The 21,259-nt window shown below is 39.6% G+C and overlaps 2 protein-coding genes across 2 annotated transcripts; one reads left to right on the top strand and one right to left on the bottom strand.

The window, feature by feature from the left end:
• Positions 1 to 482: 482 nt before the first annotated feature.
• On the bottom strand, positions 483 to 5,223 carry grsf1 (G-rich RNA sequence binding factor 1). Its single transcript, XM_083672944.1, has 10 exons — positions 4,799 to 5,223; positions 4,465 to 4,612; positions 3,638 to 3,793; positions 3,216 to 3,350; positions 2,892 to 3,030; positions 2,496 to 2,617; positions 1,553 to 1,638; positions 1,177 to 1,312; positions 832 to 884; positions 483 to 603 (listed from the first exon to the last, which is right to left on the bottom strand). The coding sequence occupies exons 1-9, from the start codon at positions 5,033 to 5,035 to the stop codon at positions 835 to 837; spliced, it is 1,209 nt and encodes a 402-aa protein (XP_083529070.1). The 5' UTR covers positions 5,036 to 5,223; the 3' UTR covers positions 483 to 603; positions 832 to 834.
• Positions 5,224 to 5,386: 163 nt separating this feature from the next.
• Positions 5,387 to 17,897, top strand: mob1ba (MOB kinase activator 1Ba). Its single transcript, XM_083673845.1, has 6 exons — positions 5,387 to 5,626; positions 11,131 to 11,297; positions 13,071 to 13,164; positions 13,246 to 13,379; positions 13,781 to 13,944; positions 16,023 to 17,897. Exons 1-6 carry the CDS (start codon positions 5,613 to 5,615, stop codon positions 16,098 to 16,100), a joined length of 651 nt encoding a protein of 216 aa, XP_083529971.1. The 5' UTR covers positions 5,387 to 5,612; the 3' UTR covers positions 16,101 to 17,897.
• The last annotated feature ends 3,362 nt before the right edge of the window (positions 17,898 to 21,259 follow it).

Here is a 21,259-nt window from a genome sequence, read left to right as displayed (position 1 = left end):
ACAGTCGAAGTGTCGGTATTAAATTACGCTGCATAACAGACTTCACACACAATGTTATTCCCATATTCATTAGTCTATATGCCTACTGCATTTGTAGCCAGACTGAAAAGTTACCAGAACCTGTAGTGCTTACTTGATCATCATCGGTCTTGATTCTTACAGCTTTGCGATGATTTCTCAATATTCCCAAATTCGTAAGGCTATATGCCTACTACATTAGGCTCCACTCCTAGCTCTCTACTTTGCACCCTATTATGACAACGTGTTTAATGATGAATCAGCATCACCTTGAAACTCCTAAACAATCTCTATGGCAAGATGCATCTTTACCCATAGTTTCGTCAAAATTGGGCCAATCAGTGTAATTGTCCCAGTGATGTCGAAGAAAAAACAAAAAGTGTGTGACATGCGAACAGAGACCGTATCATATCCCCCCCCCTCCGATTTGATCAGTGGGGGACAATAACTGACAGCACAGGTTTACCAGGAATGTCTTTATTGTTGTATGCTGATCACTTATTTTACCTCCACATCATATAAATACAGTCATGTTGATACAGATTATTAGGCTTCGGAAAGAATGTCCCTCGCCTAAGAATTCACCTGCATACAAAAATAAAAACAGAATTATATGTTGTTGCTCAAAGCCATAATATGATGACTACACATTTACTACCCATAATTCTTGTTAAAATGTACTTTTATAATGCTACCATATTAATTAATTAAGTATATCTAATAACACAGACCAAAGATACAATCAGTCAGTTCTGGATAGTGTAAAGATTTTGTCTAATCTATTAATTCTGACACAGTGAACTTAATTCTTACCCCCTAATAAGTTGTTGATGCCGAATTCAGAAACAACTCTATGAATCTTTCATCTGCACAGAAAAGGAATCCGTTTAAGGCACAATACTTTGTTATAGCAATTAAATGCAAAAAGCTGGACACATTGAATACTTGCCAGTACATTCTTGGGTGGAATGCACCCATCATGCAACTAGATTTTATATCGCATTATAACATTGTAGACCTACTTCAATCATTGCTACTTCATTGACAACACAGAAGTAGTGGTTTTGAAGACTTGAAACCAACTCTGCTTACGTGCACTATAAGCATGAAAACTAACTTGGTACTGGAGTGTTCAAGAGTATACAGTGTCAAACTTACCCATGTGAGCCTTGTCTCTGGTCATGGCTGAAACAGCATCCTCGTGACACGTAAAGAAGACATCAGCCTCTCCACTAGGCCTCCCATCTGGACCAAACTCAACAAGGACTTTTGACAGAGGTATGGGAGAAAAGAACTGAAAAGAATACAAGCTTGTTATTATTCAGACAATCATTGCTCTTATCAAAATGATTCCCCTTCTGACCTCTACTCCTCTTACCTCTGAAGTAAAATGAGGGTAATATTAGCATGACCTGATTGACTTTCTATGATACGTGAGCTAAAAGACTGAGATTGACCTTATCGCCATGGACCGTATCTTAGCATAAGATCCATATTGAATCAGTGCATGCTGTGCAAGTTGTCAGTGTTGTACCTGGACAATGTCTTCTCCATTTGCTTGGAAGGGAAGACCTCTCATGTGGACGTAATGTAGAGACTGACCAGAAATGTGACGGGATCCTAATAGAAAAGGACAATTATGTAAGTACAGTAGGCCAGAGGCATGTTAATAACAGTAGTCAAATAAATCGATACTAAAAGGACATGACACAGTACAAGATGTTTCTAAGAAGTAGAGAAGCAGTTGTGTTATCTGCATGCACAAAAAACATTGACACAACCACATATTTTGCATCAAACTAATATGGTCTCGTTACCATACCATTGTATAGTTGCTCTTACGTAATTCGAGTCATTATTAAAGACTACTACTTACTACCTGTGTCAAAATACAGCTAAGTATTTCCCCGTGCATGTTTTCTATATCACAAGGTCACGTTTAAGTTGCTAACTTGTGCTGTCGCTTGTAGTTGAATTTTACTTTATTGCTTTCTTTTAGGCTGTAACGAAGAAACCTCATAGACTGGGGTTCATTTGAAAGTCAGGAGAAGCATGAGTGAGATGCACAGCAGTAACAGTCAGCTGGAGGAGGCAGGAGCAGCAGGGGTGTTGACACAAATGTTGAATCAACGGTCACCATAGTTGCGGATCGCACCAGTTTAGTTTTTTAAATTGAAGCACAGTATTCTCAAAACTTTTTTGGCTACCCACCAAAGTGTCTGGTAAGATTTACAGAATTACCTGCCCAAAATTTGGTGGGTGGCAGGTGTTAATTTTTTGCCCTGCTTATAAAACACCATGGCTCAAACAAACAAGGTAATCTCTTCCAGACACGATATAGATACAATCTTTGTCTCCTGAATTTGTATACTTTTATTTCTATCAACCTCTCTTTTTCCCCTCGATCTGAATTTCCAGATATCAAAATGAACCCAGATATATTCCCTAGGTTCCTATACGAGTGATCTCACTCTCACCAGTTCTTGGCTGTGCTGCAGTTTCAGTCCTGGGGGTGGAGTAAGGACTAGAAGGAGACTCCCCCCCCCTCTTCCAACTGGAGTGGATCTCACTTCTTTTGCTGGGAAACACTTCAATGTACCTGAGAAAATTGTCAAGTGTGAGTGTCATTTAAACATGCCAATGCACAACTCGAAGGATTACATAGAGCAAGCTTCAAATCAAGCAAAATGAATCAATGAAATCACTAAAACAAACTTTGCATCCACGTTTTAGCATGAGATCTTCTAGACTGCACATAATTGCAGACAGATAACGTACTGTATGCTGACCGGCTTGATTAATTAAATGTTGTTAAAAGTCTCAAACTTCAAATACAATAAATTAATATGACTCTGTGTCCAGACTGAACCTACCTGTTCCCTATGATCTCCCTGTCCTTCTGAAGGGCCTCGTCAGCCATCTCCTGGGAAGCAAACTGTACATAGGCTTCCCCAGAGTTTCTCCCTTTGTGGTTACTGACTATGGTGACTCCATTCTCAACTATATCCAAATCTGTAGATTACAAGATTATATCGTTAATAAATTATTTGTAGTGACAAAATTCCAAAAGTGCATGGGTGATAAATGTAAGAACTTTTTTAGGATACTGAAATGTTTTCTCACTGACTTGCACAGAAACTGCAGATGACAAACAGTACAGTTACAAAATAGACAGAGTACTGTATAAGATCCCACACCTGAAAAGAACAGGATGACATCTGTCTCAGTGCAACTGTAGGGAAGGCCTCGGAGCCTAACCACTCCATCCTTGGCTGGGAGCTGGACTGTCTTCCTCAAGATGTCCTCAGCATCACTGTTGGTGACTTCAAACACTAAATGTGGAACAAAGAACATGCTCTCTTACTATAAAGTAAGTAGTTCATAGTTCACTCTAAAATCATGGGTGATTCACCATATAACTTCACTCCAGTTGAGACACTTTTTAAGTAGTTATTTGGCAACTTTCAGCCGCCACAAATTGAACCCCGTCCACTGGAAAATGCTAGCCTGTGAAAGCAGATAGGGGCCAGTTTGTAGCTGCTGCAAGTTGCGAGAACAACAAGGAAATTTAATAATTTGAGTAAGCATGGGGAGCATTGAATATTTGGAGGTGGCAAACCTTCAACATAGCGGGGTCCAAGATACTGCCTGTGCTTTTCCATGGCCTTACTAACATCCTCTTCATTCTCCAGCTCTATGAAGGCCTCTCCATTTCGTTTCCCATCTCTGTTCACGGTAAGATGAATTCCCTTCAACCCATCACGAATCGTGCACTCTGCCGAGAAACAGAAGATTGATCAAGGATACAAGGATTTTCTGGATTCCAGGAAGCTTATTAGATCGGAAAGGTAAGGAAGGGTTATCGAAGATACAACCAAGACAGACATCATGAGATGAGTATAACAGTTCAGTTAAGGGCTACATGTCAGAACTTATGTTCACATGATTATCCATGACTGATGATAAACATAAACCTGATAGGCATGGTGGACTTCTTGTAGACTATGATTGAGCTTTATGATATACAGAGGTCAAAGTAGAGATTCTCAGCTTTATTTCAATGTTTTCTTTTTTCAGATTGGTTTCACATATTACAACACTTTTATATTATATTACAACTATTACAGTTGTTATACAGTTATTGCATGCAAAGGATTGTCGACCAAATACTAAACATGAGTATTTTATTATTGAGTACTTTATTTATATTATTTTTTCCAATACTTTTGGAGCCCTGAAATAGGTGGAGTATGTTTAAAAAATGTTGTACTTTCTAAATGGTGAACCCAATCTGAAAATAAAAACCATTGAAACAAAGCTGAAAATGTCTACTTTGACCCCATCGTAATTGTTTGATTTAAAATCCAAACTGTTAGGAGTGTAGAGCTAAAAGAAGACACAATGCTTCCTCTTTCCAATACTTATGGAGGGCAATGTATGCCTTACCAGAGAAGAAATTCATCACATCTTCAGCTGTGCATGACCATGGAAGTCCTTTAGCCCGGATGATGTAGACCTCCTTTTTCCCAGATTCGAGGTTTGAGCTGTAGTCTGGTAATGGGGGGTATTCATCGGCTTTGTAAGGTGCCCCTGACTAAAAGCACAATAAGAAAAGCGGCACAGAAAATCAAGCCATCATGAAAGGATCAGGATCCCATGTACGATTTACTCATGGGGTACGATTTACTCAGTTGTATCGGGGTAAGAATAGCCCATCAAGGACAGCTGTATGTGTGTTGGCTTATGGTTATGTTGTAGCAATGCCCTGGAAGCAACCAACCTCAGTGGATAGACCATGTTTGCAAATGTCCCAGGGAGACGGATGTTTGTACGGGCTCTGATTCTGAAGTGTAGCTGTCCAATGGTGATGGTATCGAGTAACGTTACGTCCACATCTTTCACCAACTGTCCCCACAACTGACGCTGATCTGCTATGTAACAAGATGTTCTTGGAGATTTGCCTGCCCAGGACACAGCGATGTACAGCCAACAACAAGGACCTACAGTTCCCAGACATTTTCGGATACAGCTAATACAGGTTGCAGTGGGGTGCAATACAAGCGAGTCTCATATAGCAACAGTAGCTAATTTACTGAGCCCATACACATTAACTGAATACATGAAAATAAAAAGTGCGCACACTCGTTATGCCTGCTACCCACACGGTCAGTAAACTCACGTTGGCCAAGGACAGCAGTTTGTCAATAAAGGTCATAGGACACAGTAGACAACGAAATTGCCATTTCCTTCGACGCATTTTCCGCTAGTAAGTGAGTGTCGCCGTCTAGTGGTACGGAAGCTTGTGTCTTCAAGATATGCAACGTTCAGTGTTCAGCAGCGTTTCGTTTTTAAACCGAGAGTCCCAACTAACAAACAGGGACTTCCACCAGGAACGCCGCTGGCGCTGCAGACCAAGCAGACAAGATCACAATTTAGTGGATGTGAAGGGAAGAGTGTGTTAGCAGCGTTGCCCACATGCTAGTCCCGTTTCTGGCTGTGCATCATTCTCTTGGCTGAACAGAAGTTTACTGTCGGGATTTCGTAGCAGCAGTGAGTGGAGCCAAGGTTTTTGGGAGCCTCTTTCACAGGGAGAAATGAGCTTTTTGTTGTAAGTAAACCATTCGGTTGTATCATCAATCAGCTTGCTCGCTAGTACCACCATCACATCAGTCTCTATCGTATCTCACTGCATTCACTGTATAATCTGAGTTTATTTAGCTATCTATGCTATGGGGACTAATGCCATGGTAAGGGACTAGTACTAGTAGCTAGCTACCTAACACGTTTGCATTACAACGTTATGCTTTATTGCTAGGTTATGACTGTGAGCCACATATATAAAGACTGTATGCTGCAACGTGATAGCCGCAAGCTTGGATCACAAGGGCTGTGTGTCAGGAATCAGTTTAAGCATTGGCATTGTTGGCATTGAGCTTCACTATCTAGCCATACAGATATGTAATTATATTGGTTCTAGCAAGGTAGCTACGTACGTTGAGGTTAACAAGGCGAAGGACAAGGATACTATCAGATTGACAGTTAACATTAACTCAATAGCAGGGTGACACCGTCTAAAAACAGTAGTGGCCTGCAGTCTCTTGTGGTTTCTAAGTGGTAGCGAGGTCACTTGCTGCTAACGACTGCGTTTTTGTGATAAGGTGGTGGATGAGGCCATCCTACTACAGTCATCATTATCTTCACTTCACATAATTGAATCTTATTAACATCATGTGGTAGAGTGGCGTAGTAGAGGACTCATGGCTGTCCTCTTCACACCTTTCTCTCTCTCCACACCTTTCTCTCTCTCTCCTAAAAGTCAAGTCTACTGTACAGCTAGCGAAGTGGTGGACTGACAACACAATATTGTTTCAGCTTGTAACACTGTGCTGTTGGATTTTGATGAGTTAAAAGAAAACACTAATATTTCAATTGGCCTATATCCTCTCTGACAAATCATGCTCAAACAGCTTTTAATGGTAGATTGACAAGTATTCACATGCTCAACTTTACAGTAGAACAAATTCAGGTATGTTTTTGGTGCTATAGCCTGGTAAAAATCTGACTTAAAAAATAAAGATGGCCAGCACACACAAATACCATTAGGCCACTAAGGCCAGCGGTCACAAGGACTGTAATGTAATACCTGTAATACCTCCCATGTGACTTGTTGTTATGGAATAAAATAAAGCTGAGACTGCACATCTACTCTCTGCCTATCCTGGCTTTATTCTAGATATTCTACCGGTATTTAACTCCAACATTGCAGAGTGATTGAATGTAATTTGCTATGTAGTTCACTTTGAGGGTAACTGAGTGAAGTGTGAAGTGAAGGCAATTGATTCCTGTAAAGGTATATGAAAGTACAGTGACTACATTGATGATGTGCCTTAATGGAATAGGAAGCAGGTAATAACATGTCAGTACATTCTGTTCATTCTCCGCTGTGCTTCTCAGTTTGAGTGAAGAAAGGGGGAAGCAAGCACAGACAGAACTTAAGTTGTGACTCATAGTCATAAAGGTTAGCATTTCCACTGAATGTTCATTTGGGTTGTTTTTTCTACTCACTTCCCCACTAGTGTCTTCAGTCTTCAAATATGTTCATGCTTTGCTTCGAGCAACCTTGATACTCGAAAGCCTAGGGACAAGAATCAATGAAACACCTTGAAATAAAGAGGCTTTATGAGTTTAACCAAATTATCCTGCGTATTGCCTTTCAGAAGAATTTGTCTTCAGAAAAAGAGCCAAGTTTACAATAATCCACTTCTGTTCTATGACTTTTGGGACGGCATGCATAAGACAGCTTGTGACAGTGTAGGTAGGCATAACCGTTACTAACCTAACTTTTACTCAAAAACTACTGTTCAGGGCTACTATTACCCTAGTTTACAAATAATGTATAGCCTATATTTGAATGTGTGTCAAATTTGATAGTCAAATTGTTTAACATGGGCATTATAATCAGTTATCTGATATCTTGTAGGCCTAGGCCTACATTTTACCATCAGACAATTGCGACCTCAATTCAGTTGCATTTCCTCATTCATTCTAGTATTTCAACACTAAACAGGGTCGTGATCTACAATGTTCAGCAGTTTTGTTTTTGTCCCACCGTGGTTGTTCCTTGTGACTGTCATTCAGTACACTTTTGCTCAATCATATTTTCTGTTACGCTTCTGACCCTGCCTAGGGCTGAAACGAATCATCGAAACATTTGAATAATTCATTACAAAAAATCCTTGAATAGAATTGTCTGCCTCGTGTATTGTATTAAGTACAGCATTTTATTTATCTTTTGGCATTTTTAGTGCTGAAAATGACAAAACATTTTCTCGTTCTAAGTATAGGCATTTGTCAATGATTCTAAGAGGCTATAGCCTGCAGTACCTCATTTATAATTTTTCTCAATAAAGCATTTAAAAAAGCACTGTTTTAGCAATGTTTTTCAATCCCATTACTCAATTAATCAACAGAATACTTAATTACCAAAATACTTTATAATGGCAGCCTTAGACGTTTTCAACTCAACCAAATGTCATCACAGACCAATCACTTTACAATTCATTGAATCCTCTACGGTGCAGAACTATCAGTGTGGATGACCAGGCTAATGCCTGAACTACCATTTTCTTGTGTGTGTGACTTTTGCTCTGTTTATTGCTGTTAAGGCAATACAGTTTATTACTGAGAAGCCAAATAAAATGAATAACCTTGATAGCTATAAGCAAATAAGATGTGAGCATGCGCGAAATAAGCTTGCTTGGCTGTAAGGTGGTGTGGTTTGTTTGTTTGTTACAAATGCGGGTTATTTAAATACAAACGTCTACATTTATTGTCTAAATGGTTTAGGTAAGTAGATAACTCGACAAAACAAACAATAGCTGAAGATGGCTGCAGTACAGGCCTGGCAGAGCATCACCAGAGAATATACTCAGCGCCTGGTGCGGTCAATGGGTCTCAGACTTCAGGCAATTATTGCATGCAAAGGATGGTCGACCAAATACTAAACATTAGTGCATTATTTGGACATTATATGATTTTTTTCCAATACTTTTGGAGCTCTGAAATAGGGGGAGTATGTTTAAAAAACATTAAAGCTGATAATCTCTACTTTAACCCCATATGAATTGTTTGATTTCAAATCCAAATTGTTGTAGTATAGAGCTAAAATGAGACAAAATGCTTCCTCTTTTTCAATGTAGATTAAATATATGGAGCAAAGACACCTCCCGCCAGCCCCACGGCGGTAATCACGATCAAGCAAGCCATTGTGAATGTCTACGTCAACTTGCAACAGTAGCAAACAAACCTCAGTGATATGTCATTACAAAGAGAATTAGGTTGGCTCAAGAGATTGTTTCAGTTACATCTTGTGACAATTCTGTAACCTGCACACAAGCATGCCAATGCAACGTGATAGCCATGTGACAAAAGAGCTGGCGAGTGAATTAATTGTCTTGCTGCACTCTACTGTTAGTTGCCCCAATTTATCATGACTAGCCTACATCATATCACAGAGTCTATCTTTGAAACAGAATAATGTCCAATGCCCTGCGGATCAGCTTAGCTGAGCTATTATGTCATTTATCCGTACAAAACAATTGTCACATGTATCTCAAAAAGTCCTCTCTCCCAGCTGGTTCCCCCTGTCATAACAGACCAAGAGTGGGCAATAAAGCCATACTTGCATGTGCATTCCTTTGCAAAATTGGATATGAATCCGGGTAGCCATTGCAGGCACTTGTTTCTGAATCCCCATAGTGTTATGGCTGCATGAGAGGGGTTCTGTGGATGCCATGATGGAATGTAGCGTAATACTGTTACAAGAGGAATGTTGGATTTGTGCTACACATCTATTTTGGCTTTGGCTGTTGATCTCTTCATCCCTTATTCAGTCTCAGCTCAAAGCCAGATATTAATAATGATAATGCTTTTTTGATACAGTAAGGGCAGTTCTGTGTAAGTGGACCCATGAGGATCAAAATGTGAAATTCATAAGAGCATATCAAATTGGGCGTCAAATGAAAGCTAAGAGTTTATATATTATTTGGGAAATGAAGTCAGAAATTCATTTTTCAACCATCTTCCATCATGAAAATAGGGATAAGCAGAGGCTTTAACTTCTGGTCAAACATATGGAAAAGCATCTAAGAAAACATCTACCCGAAAAAGTCTTGAAAGGTATTTAGAAAAACATCAAATCTCATTAATGTTCAAGTATACTAATATCAACACTTATATTTTCTTTTTAGGAAATTGTTTGGCTTCTGTAAGATTAAGAATCATTGCCCAGTCTCTGGGTCATTCTTTTACCAAAAACTTTGGGATATGGTATGTAACCCCGGTTCACTTAAGGAGATAAGGGAGACATCACACTATAGGATATGCACCCCAGCGTACCCTATTCGCTGAAACCCTGTTCAACCTGGAACAGGCCAGGAGCGCTTTGCATGGCTGACCTTGCCCCCGCCCAGCCTATAAACGCTACTGCAATGCATGGACATTTCATTCTGCAAACCACCTCTTCACGAGCCCGTAAAAGAGAGGCAATTTGGTGAGATGTCTCCCTCATCTCCTTCAGAGAAGCAGGGATGCATACTGTAACCCAAAGTTCTCTTTCAGTCGACTTAGATCGACATCTCACTGGGATAGTTGCACAACGCCACGATTGCCAATGCCCATACAGAAAACCTGAGGGTGGAAATGTACCCAGTTCATCCTATTCAATTCCAGCGCCAAGGATCGTTTGTGCCAAAGAAGATGCAGTGACATTCAGACGGTAGAATCAATAGATCAATTCCACTTTCCTGGATTGACAGTTTTCCCCTGATGAATAAACAAACACACAGTTTATCATCTGTCTGATTTGGTTCTCCTGGTTTTGGAGACTGATTATGTGGTCATAGCCATTACAGTACCTAATGAAGCTAGTGAAAACAGAGGCAGCTAACAGCCTATTATTGACTATAAACAGTCGTTCTGTTCTGACCTGTTGGAGTACCTGCCTTTGCTCCTTGGGTAACAGGGGCTGACTAAGGATAATGTTCAGTGTTAGGATGACGAATGGGTCAGGCAAAAAAAAAAAAAGAAGCTGTTTTCAAAGCTGAATGATGGGGCAAGTAAGTTCATGCTAGATGGTATGCAGATTTTGAAGGTGTGCTTTGCACAACAATGTTTTAGGGCTAAGGAGAGGACGAGAGAGTGAGAAAGAGCAGAAGATAACATGACATGCTCAGTAACAGCCATTGCATTCAGAGACCTTGAAACAGTTAGGCTATAATCAAGGTCATGCAAACAAGCAGGCCCTAATGATATTACTTAGTCTATTGGATTAAACTACAGTACTCTTTTTCAAGTATACATTATTAACTGTTGCATTGAGCATCACTATTATTAGAGATGGGGGGGGGGGGGGGCTCTATATTCAGAGGCCCAGTAAGTTGATGTGGACTGATGTTTGGTTATTGTTGTTTAATGCATTACCAATGACGTTCTTGGACACAGGTTCTGAACACAGCCCTATATTGTTTAGCTATTTTGACTGGTAAAAGAGTGTCTTTCTCACAGTCTCTCCTTTCTCTTGTTCCCTTTACCCTCTGTGCCACTTTATGTTAGTGGAAGTCGCTCGTCAAAGACATTCAAACCTAAGAAGAACATTCCGGAGGGGTCTCACCAGTATGAGCTGCTGAAACATGCGGAAGCCACATTGGGCAGCGGCAACCTGCGCATGGCCGTCATGCTGCCTGATGGAGAGGACCTCAACGAGTGGGTGGCAGTCAACAGTGAGTCCCCTTTCTCATCTGGCACCAAGGATGTGACTGAAAGCTCATACTGCCTGCTGTTAACTAAAAGTATCTACATACTAACCATACTACATACTATTTAGTGCATTCTGTTTAGTAAAATGTATGCAATAAGAGACACATTTCAACATACTACACCTCATTCATACTGAGAACCATCATCTGTAGTTCAACCATGTTCATGATAATTGGTTCAGTTTCGCTACTCCGCCTCCTATATCTGCTCCATTGAATTCTGGGACTAAAATCGAAAAGGACTTCCTGAATAGTGTGCATTGAATTCATACTACATGGAAAGGCAAATCTAGTATGACATCCTGGCATTTTACACTTCAGTAAATTATTTCAGTACATTTCTAATACTGCATAAATGTTCTAATATTGCATACTGAAAACTTTGCTCTATGGTCCTGCATGTACTTTTACCTCTAGAGATGTGAGTGGCAATTTTACTCTACACACTAGGTAGCTGTGCCGAATACCGCATCATCACCAACCAGTTTGGTGTGCACAAATGCAGTCAAGATGTTGTCGTAGAATTTAAGTTATAATACTATAAAATACTGTTAACCAGAGCTGTTGATTCATTCAAAGACTTTATTCTCAGAGAATATTTAGCCGTTCAGGTTTGCAAAGTTGACCCCGTTATCTCTTCAGTCACCTGCATTTATAGACTTTGCACAGGTTAACGCCTTCTATTCAATGTATTTCTGTTTCCTGTCTACATGCACCAATAACATTCAAGATCTATATTTCGTCATCAAGGTGTGTGCAGCCCACCTGGCTGGCGCCATTTAGTCTGGTCAGACTTTGCTGACACCCAGGCTGATTTCAAAAGCCTTTTGTTCTGGCTGTTTATACCTTTGTTTATTACTTAATTACCCTTACTTTTAATATCTATCCTGGTTTCTCCAGCTTTGATCCTTTGTTCTCTTCACCTATAGCATACTCCTCAATCTGACCTCACCCCTCTTTACTGCATCCTCCAACTGTTCTAGGACCATCTGTTTTCTTGTGATCTCTTCCCTAGGTGTGGGATTACAAACCCTTATATTGTCTTAAAATGTACCATAATGTTTGTACCTCTTCTGCAAAAACATGGTTTCATCCATCATACAAGAGCTGATCAGAGTGTCCACACTGGGGGGGCATGTGCAATTGCCACAAGATACTGAGATTGAGAGGGGAATTCTGAATAATGTGTTTTAATAGTCCTTTAATAATCCTCTAATAAAAAAAAAAAATAGCTTGATATTCCACATGTTCTATTCAGTGTATGCTTACTCTGATTAGGGCCTTATTCTGGGTAACAAAACCAGAATAAGTTCTTCACATAACTGACTCTTGACTGATTGCCATATTCTGAGTAATATTGTATTATTAGCGTGTATGTATACATAGTCACTGATCTTGAGGGTTGAGCCTTTTAAGGGAACTGATGTAAAATGCTGAGTTTGTAAACTCATCTGTTTCAAACACTCCGCAGAACCTTATTAGCTTGAATACATGTTAAAACTACAGCAATCTCCGCCCAGCTATAGACTCTGTGCTCAGTCGTGTCTGTAATAACTAAGTGATTATGTGAAATTGGTTATGGTAGGGCTCACTTCTTGATGTTTCCACGATATGGTATCTCTTTGTCCTGCTTGATTCCTCGTGTAAATAATGGATTTAAAGAATGTAATCTAATGAGAGAGACACTAGATGTGCTGTTTTGTAATGTCATTATTTATTTTTCATGTCCAATTCCAGCTGTAGACTTCTTCAACCAGATTAACATGCTGTATGGGACCATCACTGACTTCTGCACAGAGGAGAGCTGCCCGCTCATGTCAGCAGGACCCAAGTAAGGATTGTGTGTGTTTTTGTGTTACAAATGTATATGTCATTGTAGGTGTGTGTACGCCTTACAAATGTATATTTGTAGGTATGAGTACCATTGGGCTGATGGAACCAACATAAAGAAGCCAATCAAATGCTCAGCCCCGAAGTACATCGATTACCTGATGACCTGGGTCCAGGATCAGCTTGACGACGAGACACTTTTCCCTTCCAAGATTGGTACGCTCATATTTTTCTATTGTTGTGCTTTTTTGTCAGATCAAAACCTTTTTAAGACTGTTCCTCTGGTTTATAGTGGCAGTCAACGGTGAGCCTGGTTTCTCTTGTTTAAAGAGTTCAATATTTTTAAATTTGTAGTCAGATGGTTCCTTACCATGAGATTAGAGAGTAGTCTATAGGCCAAGAGAAACGGTAATCCATGATTCAGAGTTGTTTAAATAGCCACTACTAACTTCAGATAACTTTAGCAACCGCTAACAAAAAAACAATGGGAGTGATTGGGGAATCTTTTGTGGTCACAATCACCTCAAATGAACTCTCTGACTTGGTTGGAAGCGATTTGAAGTGATTTTGGCATACATGTACATGTCTCTTATACACCCTCTCTTGCTGGACCTTAGGTGTACCCTTCCCCAAGAACTTCATGTCGGTAGCCAAGACCATCCTGAAGCGCCTGTTCCGAGTCTACGCCCACATCTACCACCAGCACTTTGACTCTGTCATCCAGCTCCAAGAGGAGGCCCACCTCAACACCTCCTTCAAGCACTTTATCTTCTTCGTCCTGGTGGGCTCCATTTATGGAATCTCTCACTGCTGAAGATTCATGTAGACTGTACACAGTAGGGCTGGAACTAATGTATTTATTTATTTTTTCTGTCAAATATTTTGTACACGGTGCTCTGCGTAACTAATGGGACAGTGAAGGATTTTTTATTCTTTTAAAAAGTTTGGATTTGAAATCAAACAATTACTATGAGGTTAAAGTAGAGATTATTTTTATTTCGTTGTTTGTATTCGTGTACATATTGTACACATATTGTAATGTAAAAAACATCAGAAACATAGCCAAAACCTTAGGCTTAGCAAAATCAACAGTTTGGAATATCATTTAAAAATTATTTTAAAAAAAATCACTGGTGAGCTCAGCAATCACAAATGTGCTGGTAGGCCAAGGAAGACTTCTACAGTGGATGAATGCCGCAAGAATGCTCACCATAATTAAGAAAAACCCCAAAACAACTGTCCCACATATTCAGAACATTCTCCAGGAGGTAGGTGTGAATGTGTCAGAGACTACCATCCGCAGATTACGTCACCAGATGAACTACAAAGGCAAGGTGCAAACCACTAGTTATCCTCAAAAAGGAAGGTCAGGTTACAGTTTGCTAAAAACCTTGCAGAGGTCTGGAAAAAGGTATTATAGACAGATAAGATGAATATTATCATCTACCAGAGTGATTGCTAGAGGAAAGTTTGGAGAAAAGTTAAACATGGTATGAAACATGGTGGAGGGGGTGTTATGTTTGGGAACTAGAACTTGTCTTACTTGATGATGTAAATGCTGACGGAAACATCATGTCTGCTTGAGTCCAAGCAAATGCCTCCAAATTCTTTGGATGGCGTTTCTTCATACAGTAAGACAATGACCCCAAACATACTGCCATAGCAACTAGGGAGTTTTCTAAGGTCAAAAAGTGGAAAGTTCTTAACTGTCCAAGTCAATCTTCAGATTGAAATCCAATTGAATATGTAGTTCATTTCTTGATGATGACAGTTTAGGCAAAAATACCTCAAAACAAACAACAACTGAAGATGGCTGCAGTACAGGCCTGGCAGAGTATCACCAGAGAATATACCCTGTGTCTGGTGGGGTCAATGGGCCGCAGACCTCAGGCAGTTATTGCATGCAACAGATTGTCGACCAAATACTAAATATGAGTGCTTAATTTGGACATTACATGAATCTGTCCCATTACTTTTCGTGCCCTGAAATAGGGGGACTATGTATTCAAGGTGTTGTCATTTCAGAATGGTGAAACAACATGTACACAAATACCTGTAAATAAAAGCTGACAATCTATACTATAACCTCATAGTAATTGTTTGATTTCAAATCCAAACTATTGGAGTATAGAGCCAAAAGAATGAAGAATGCTTCATTGTCCCATTACTTACGCAGGGCATTGTATTTTAAATGTTTACAAATTTGACTAGAATCACACTAAAGTGGCTCAGTTGGCGGCTATAGACCCAAAACACCATCATATTTACAGTACATACATTGTAAATATGCCGAGAGCAATATGTCTGTTCTTCTCAGTATCACCGTAATACTTACAATTAATGTCACGTTTAATTTTGTGTGCTGGAACATTGGTGTCCTAAAATGCTGAGATCATCCTCTCTTCAACAGTGGCCCTTGTTAAATGTATTTCAGGGTATGATAAGGCAAGCCAAAAATGACAATAGTCCATTTATGAAAATTAATAATCTATACTTTTTCGTTGATTGATTGTAATAGTCAATGCAGCCCTCGTACACAGAGGCCAAATTCAATAACAAATGTTGTTACTGAATTTGTCGTGTTTCTTGGCTTTTGTTCTTCCTTTATTGTTTCATTCCACATTCAAAACACAGTAACAGTAGAAATCTCTAAACTGGCTTAGTAAATTTTGCCAATGATTAGTCTTATTCTACTTTTCAATGGAAATTATTTAGAATGATCACTATAGGTTCTCTTATTAGTTATGTTGCATAAGAAAATTCTAAATTAATGCACAGATGTCCTTGTTCTCCTAGTTTGCATTGTAAGCCAGTCCATCGTCGTCTCATGAACACTTTTGTTTGTTTGTTTTCTTTCAGGAGTTCAACCTGATTGACCGCAAGGAGCTAGCTCCTCTCCAGGAGCTGATTGAGAAACTCACCTCCAAGGACAGATAAATTGAGGCCAAGAAGAAGCTCTTCTCCAACCCATCTCCTTGGGTCTCCCTTTTGTTTTATTCTGTACAAGCAATCTTTTGCTCTGTTTTTACCTGTGGGCCACAGGCAGTGGTAGTGTTTGGGGAGGGGTCAGAGGTCTCAAAATAGAGTGCTGTGACACCCTCCAGTGACACCCTCACCAAGCTCACACAACATATCCAAGTGCCTGATAAGGTCCATCTTAGAACTGTAATCCTCCTGCTCAAAATACTCAGTAGCCACTATTGTATTGTGTTGACGGGATGGGGGATACGACAACCGACTAATGTTTTGTTGTCTGAATAGCATTAGCATCATATTGGTTACCATTGTTTGCTGTTTTTTTCCTGCATCTTGCTTTGTTTGAGCATGTATTGTAAAACATCTGATTTGAGGTTTAGCTATTGGCCGTGGTGACTCGATTGTAACAGAATGTTGTAACGAAACAGGTGGTGGCACTGCTAGATTTTCTTCCTGCTAATGTCTCTCTCAGATTGTCCTTCACAGGAATTTATCAGTAATTTTTTGGTTCACAGAAGGGGCATGTTGAGTATATAAAAAAAGCTGCAGTAATTTAGATATTAGAGCAAAAATGATTACGTTTTGCCAGCTGAACCCAGGTTAGTGTTTTTGCTCTCATGCCACCGTTTGTTGTTTTTGTCCCCAAGAAGGTATTCCTCACATACAGACTATGTTTGGTTTCTGAATGTGAATCAGGGCAGTAACTGCTTTATTTGTTAAAACTCATAACCTCCTATGGCCATTGGATGATAGCACTCAAGCCACAGTCATTTGCACACAGAATTGAAAAGCCAATTTCTGCAATTCAGTGAATAGTTAAGTCAGTACATAACCAAATGGATAAACCATTTATTGTTACCAATACACTCCCTCAAAGTTTGTGAGGTCCTTTCAGAGTTGGTAGGGTGGGGTCGTCTCGCTTACTATGCAATGTATTTTTTAAGATAAGCCGCTATTTCAGTGTCCCTTTTTATATCATGGCCTTCTTGGTTGCACTTAACTAGATTGACCCTCTTAAATTCCACTTTACCAAGCAATTTTGTGAAAGATTAGTTCTATTTTCCCAAACAGTTAGTTTGGGCAGCCTGTTGATAATGGTCTCGTCATTTTTAGGATTGGTTAGGCTTGAACATTATTTGTAAAACAATGTTTTTTAAGGTGTTGATGAACAATTTTTGCAGAGCAAGTTTGCATATTTGCTTATGTAACAAAGGCATTGTAAAAAAGAAAGAAAGAGGGAGACGTGTTTTCTGTTTATTAATGGTTTGCACTTTGAATTCACATTACCAGAGGTAAAGAGGCCATATAACTATCTCTCCCAAAAGATTTGCTTACAAGTGTATGTCTATGCTTACCATTGCGATTATTTAATCGAATTTGTGGATATTGTGTTTTCTATCCTGTTTTTAGCTTGATAATATTGTTTCATCCAGTTTTACCCCATGAATGTTTAAGCCGATGAATGTGACTGACTGTATGAGGAAACTGTGGGACATTGATAGACGGATGACAGTGGTCTGATATTTTCATCAGACAATTATTTTTAAAGACATTAGATCCCTTTTAACACCCTGTGCTTTTTCATGGATCAATCCTTTGGCAGGTCTCCTGATCACTAAGAACAATGTAAATAAACAAATAATAAACAAAAGGAGGTACTGTACACAGTGGTATAGAAAATGCTTACATTTGCTGGACTTTTGTGGTATGATGTTGAATGCTTTTTGTAAGAAGAATAAAATTTCTTTAACTACATAATGTTGTGGTGTTTGGTGCTACACTTCGTTATATCCCATACATTGTTAAATTCTCAAAAGAGCTAGTGCAAGTTAAAGAGTTGCTACAGGATTTTTGTCGCTAATTCTTTACATCAAAGTTTGTCTTAAGTGTTGACTGTGTGGTTCATGATATAATGTTAGTGCCCTCTGTCCAATTAGATATTTCTGTCCATTTCAGGGACCAGTTTTTGGCTTGTGAGTGCTAATTTTAGAACTTTAATTCTCCAGGGTTTAGGGTCTCTGCCACAGTTTTCCAGGACATTCTGAAGGATACTCTGAAGCAATTAATCCACAAAATGTGTCCAAAATCCCCCAAAAGTAATGACGGCTGATAAGGTCTTTGGATTGTCCCTTTGACCAAGCCATCAATGTTGCATGCTTATGACTCAATTGACTCTTGTGTTATTGAGATGACATGCAATTGAGCCACTTACGATTCACATAAAGTATGGGTAACCTCATTCACTTTAAAAGGCTAACTCCAAGGGGACCTCCACTATCAGATTAGCCACCCCAGTCATGACAGAAGGCGTAACGTTGAGCAGCTGAAAAGAAAAACTAGCCTGCTCTCTCCACCTTACATAGCTCACACTCTTATGGTGCCCAACACCATTTTGAATATCAACATGTTCCACGTCCACACTAATGGGGGATATGAAGGTGTCATTCAGAATACTGAGAAAAATATCCCCATCCCAGCCCAATCGCAACTTGCCGGTGACCCATCCTGAGTTTTATTGTTCACATTTTATCATTCACTACATATAATAATGATAGTGGGTAGAGCGATTCTAGGATGGGTCACCAGACAACATCACAACCCCTTCCCTACAGAGAATTTGTGGAAAGGCCAGTGATGTTGATAACAATACCGAAAGTGAGTGTATGTACAGTAGGCTACAGCAGCCTACAGTTATGTGTCTCTGATTGATAAGGGCACTATATCCACCCGCTGGGAGACGGACAAATTCGCCCTGATTACAGACATTTGAAATACTTTTGCAAGGGAAAGCTAATTAACTACCACTACCAGTTCTAATATTATGTTAGTAGAGGATGGCTCTTGCTGCTGCTACCAAGAATGATGGCGCTTTGGCTTATTAAAAGTTCTCTGTTTGGGAAAAGTCCTTATAATTCCAGGGTTTGAAAGGACAGACATTAGAAGTGGTAATGTCGTTGCCAGGAGCAGTGTGTGTCCATTGTCTATCTACCAGATAAATGCCAGGACCCAGAGTTTCACAGCCTTCATACTTGGATGAGCCCTTTTGTGCATTTCAAAGAAAGTCCATGAGAAATCCATGGCGACATGTAATGCCAAAAGTCTTTCCCGTCTCACTTCAGTGTCTTGATAGCCCCTACTAACCTACCTGTTTTATTCAAGCCACCATGGTTCCTAAATTATAGGTTATGTGAATATATAAAATAAAGACCAAAGGCCATTTCCATGGTGACATGTTAGTTAACAGTAAAGACAAGCTTTAAGAACAACTCACAAAGTTCCTGTTGAAATGGGTAAGTAAGTGTTACACAGTTTAAAGAGACTGTAAACCCAAATACATTCTGATTACTCAAAACATTTTAGAAAGAAAAGTGAATAATGCAGAGGTAAATTGGTCAGGTAAGCAGTACGTACTAATCTGATCTTCATCTCACTATGCAATTTAGATTCAACTTAACTTAAAATCCTTTTTAAATCCTTTTTAAACGGATTTTTACTCGTGGATGCTACTATACATTTCCCTCTTTATATTTGATAGAATTTAAATAACAAATAAAGAAAAAATAAAATACAATTAACACCAGCCAAAAAAGGGCACTATTTGACTCTGAGGGCAAAAGGGCAGGGGCTCAAGCCCCCCTTGAGCCCGATCTGTGCACGTGCCTGGTATGCAATGAAGGTCGCTGAGTCATTTTGCCAGGGTCTTCAAAATGTTCTTAAAGTTTTGAGTGTCATGTATAACCCTTTGAAAAGAGCTATGTTTTCTCTCAAACCACATGGTCCAGCGGTGTACAAGTAGCTCAAAGCACTTGATAAGGTCTGGCTAATGTTCCACATAATGATGCTTAGGACGAAGCATCAACTCAGGGAAGCCCCTTTGAAGGATCTGTCTGTGGTCACTAATCTTAGATTGAAAATACTGGATGGTTCCATCAGTAAATGTTGGGGATAATGCCAGCTCCACCACATCCTTCAATTCCATCAAAACGGCCCATGTCCCATCTGACTTAATTTGACTGAAACTGATCTCTGGTGCCCATACAGAATCTGCAAACATATTCTGCTCAGAAAGATTCTACAAAATATTCTAATCCATGGGCAGCAAGATTGTCAGCAGAAACACACAGGAACACACAGTACACACTGACCAATGGACTCAATGAAAACACCATCATGCTCAAGTGTGAAGGTCCTGTAACAAAGTTGCAAGTACCCTTGCATAGCCATACTGTTGGAGGTCAGGGACAGTACATACATGACATTGAGCTACCTTTACACTCAAAAGGCAAAAAAGGACCATGAGAGAGAGTTCATAATTTGACCAGAGGGTGGCATCAATCATCCACTTAATCAATACTAAACCCCTTCAGGCTAGGAAATCAACCCAGCGCTCACAATCAGTGATCTTTGTGACTTTCAACAGGAATCCGGCTAGAGACTATTTCCTTCATATATAATTGCCTTTCTCTCCCCATCCAGCCTGGCATTTACAGTAAACTGAAATCTCTAGTTTCTTTGAGGTAAAAGGAGGAATGTGTCAACAGCAGTCTAGCTTGTGTTTGATGGCGTTAGAGGCATTTAGCGGTGCTGTGATGACTCCCTTTTCATGTTCTGCCATAATGTCTTTGTTCCAATACTTAGTCATAGACATAGACATTATGGCTTTTTAGCTTGTGCAAAAATTATACAACCTCCACCTAGGCTTACAAGTTGTACAGAAGAATGCTATGACAGAGGTGTATCTTAGAAACTGGAGGTTTTGCTCTGACAATGCTTAATATGAGTGTATTTATTTATCCAACTCAATGCCTCTATCCTCCTCCTGCTGCTGCACCAGCTTTTTTGTGCTTTGGTTGGTTCTTTTTCTGTTTAATCATTATGAATTTCTGGTTGTAGGCTGTGTAAGTGATTTTCCCACCCTTACCAACTCAGAAGTTGTGTTGAATGGGGGCACTTTGCTCAAGAAAAGTTACATAAGTACATATGTGGTCACACAGCATCATATCAGTATCATCTAAAAAATGTTTTAGGCTGTTAACAAAAGATGGTGTGAGCATTGATTACTTTGTCTAATGATGACTGTTGGATAGATGATTCACTTACTTAAACGAATGTATTGTTGT

The sequence above is a fragment of the Argentina silus genome (assembly GCF_951799395.1).
Source record: "Argentina silus genome assembly, chromosome: 7".
In the NCBI taxonomy this organism is placed as follows: domain Eukaryota; kingdom Metazoa; phylum Chordata; class Actinopteri; order Argentiniformes; family Argentinidae; genus Argentina; species Argentina silus.
Note: the sequence above shows the minus strand (reverse complement) of the source record. Positions and strands in the feature narration are given on the sequence as shown.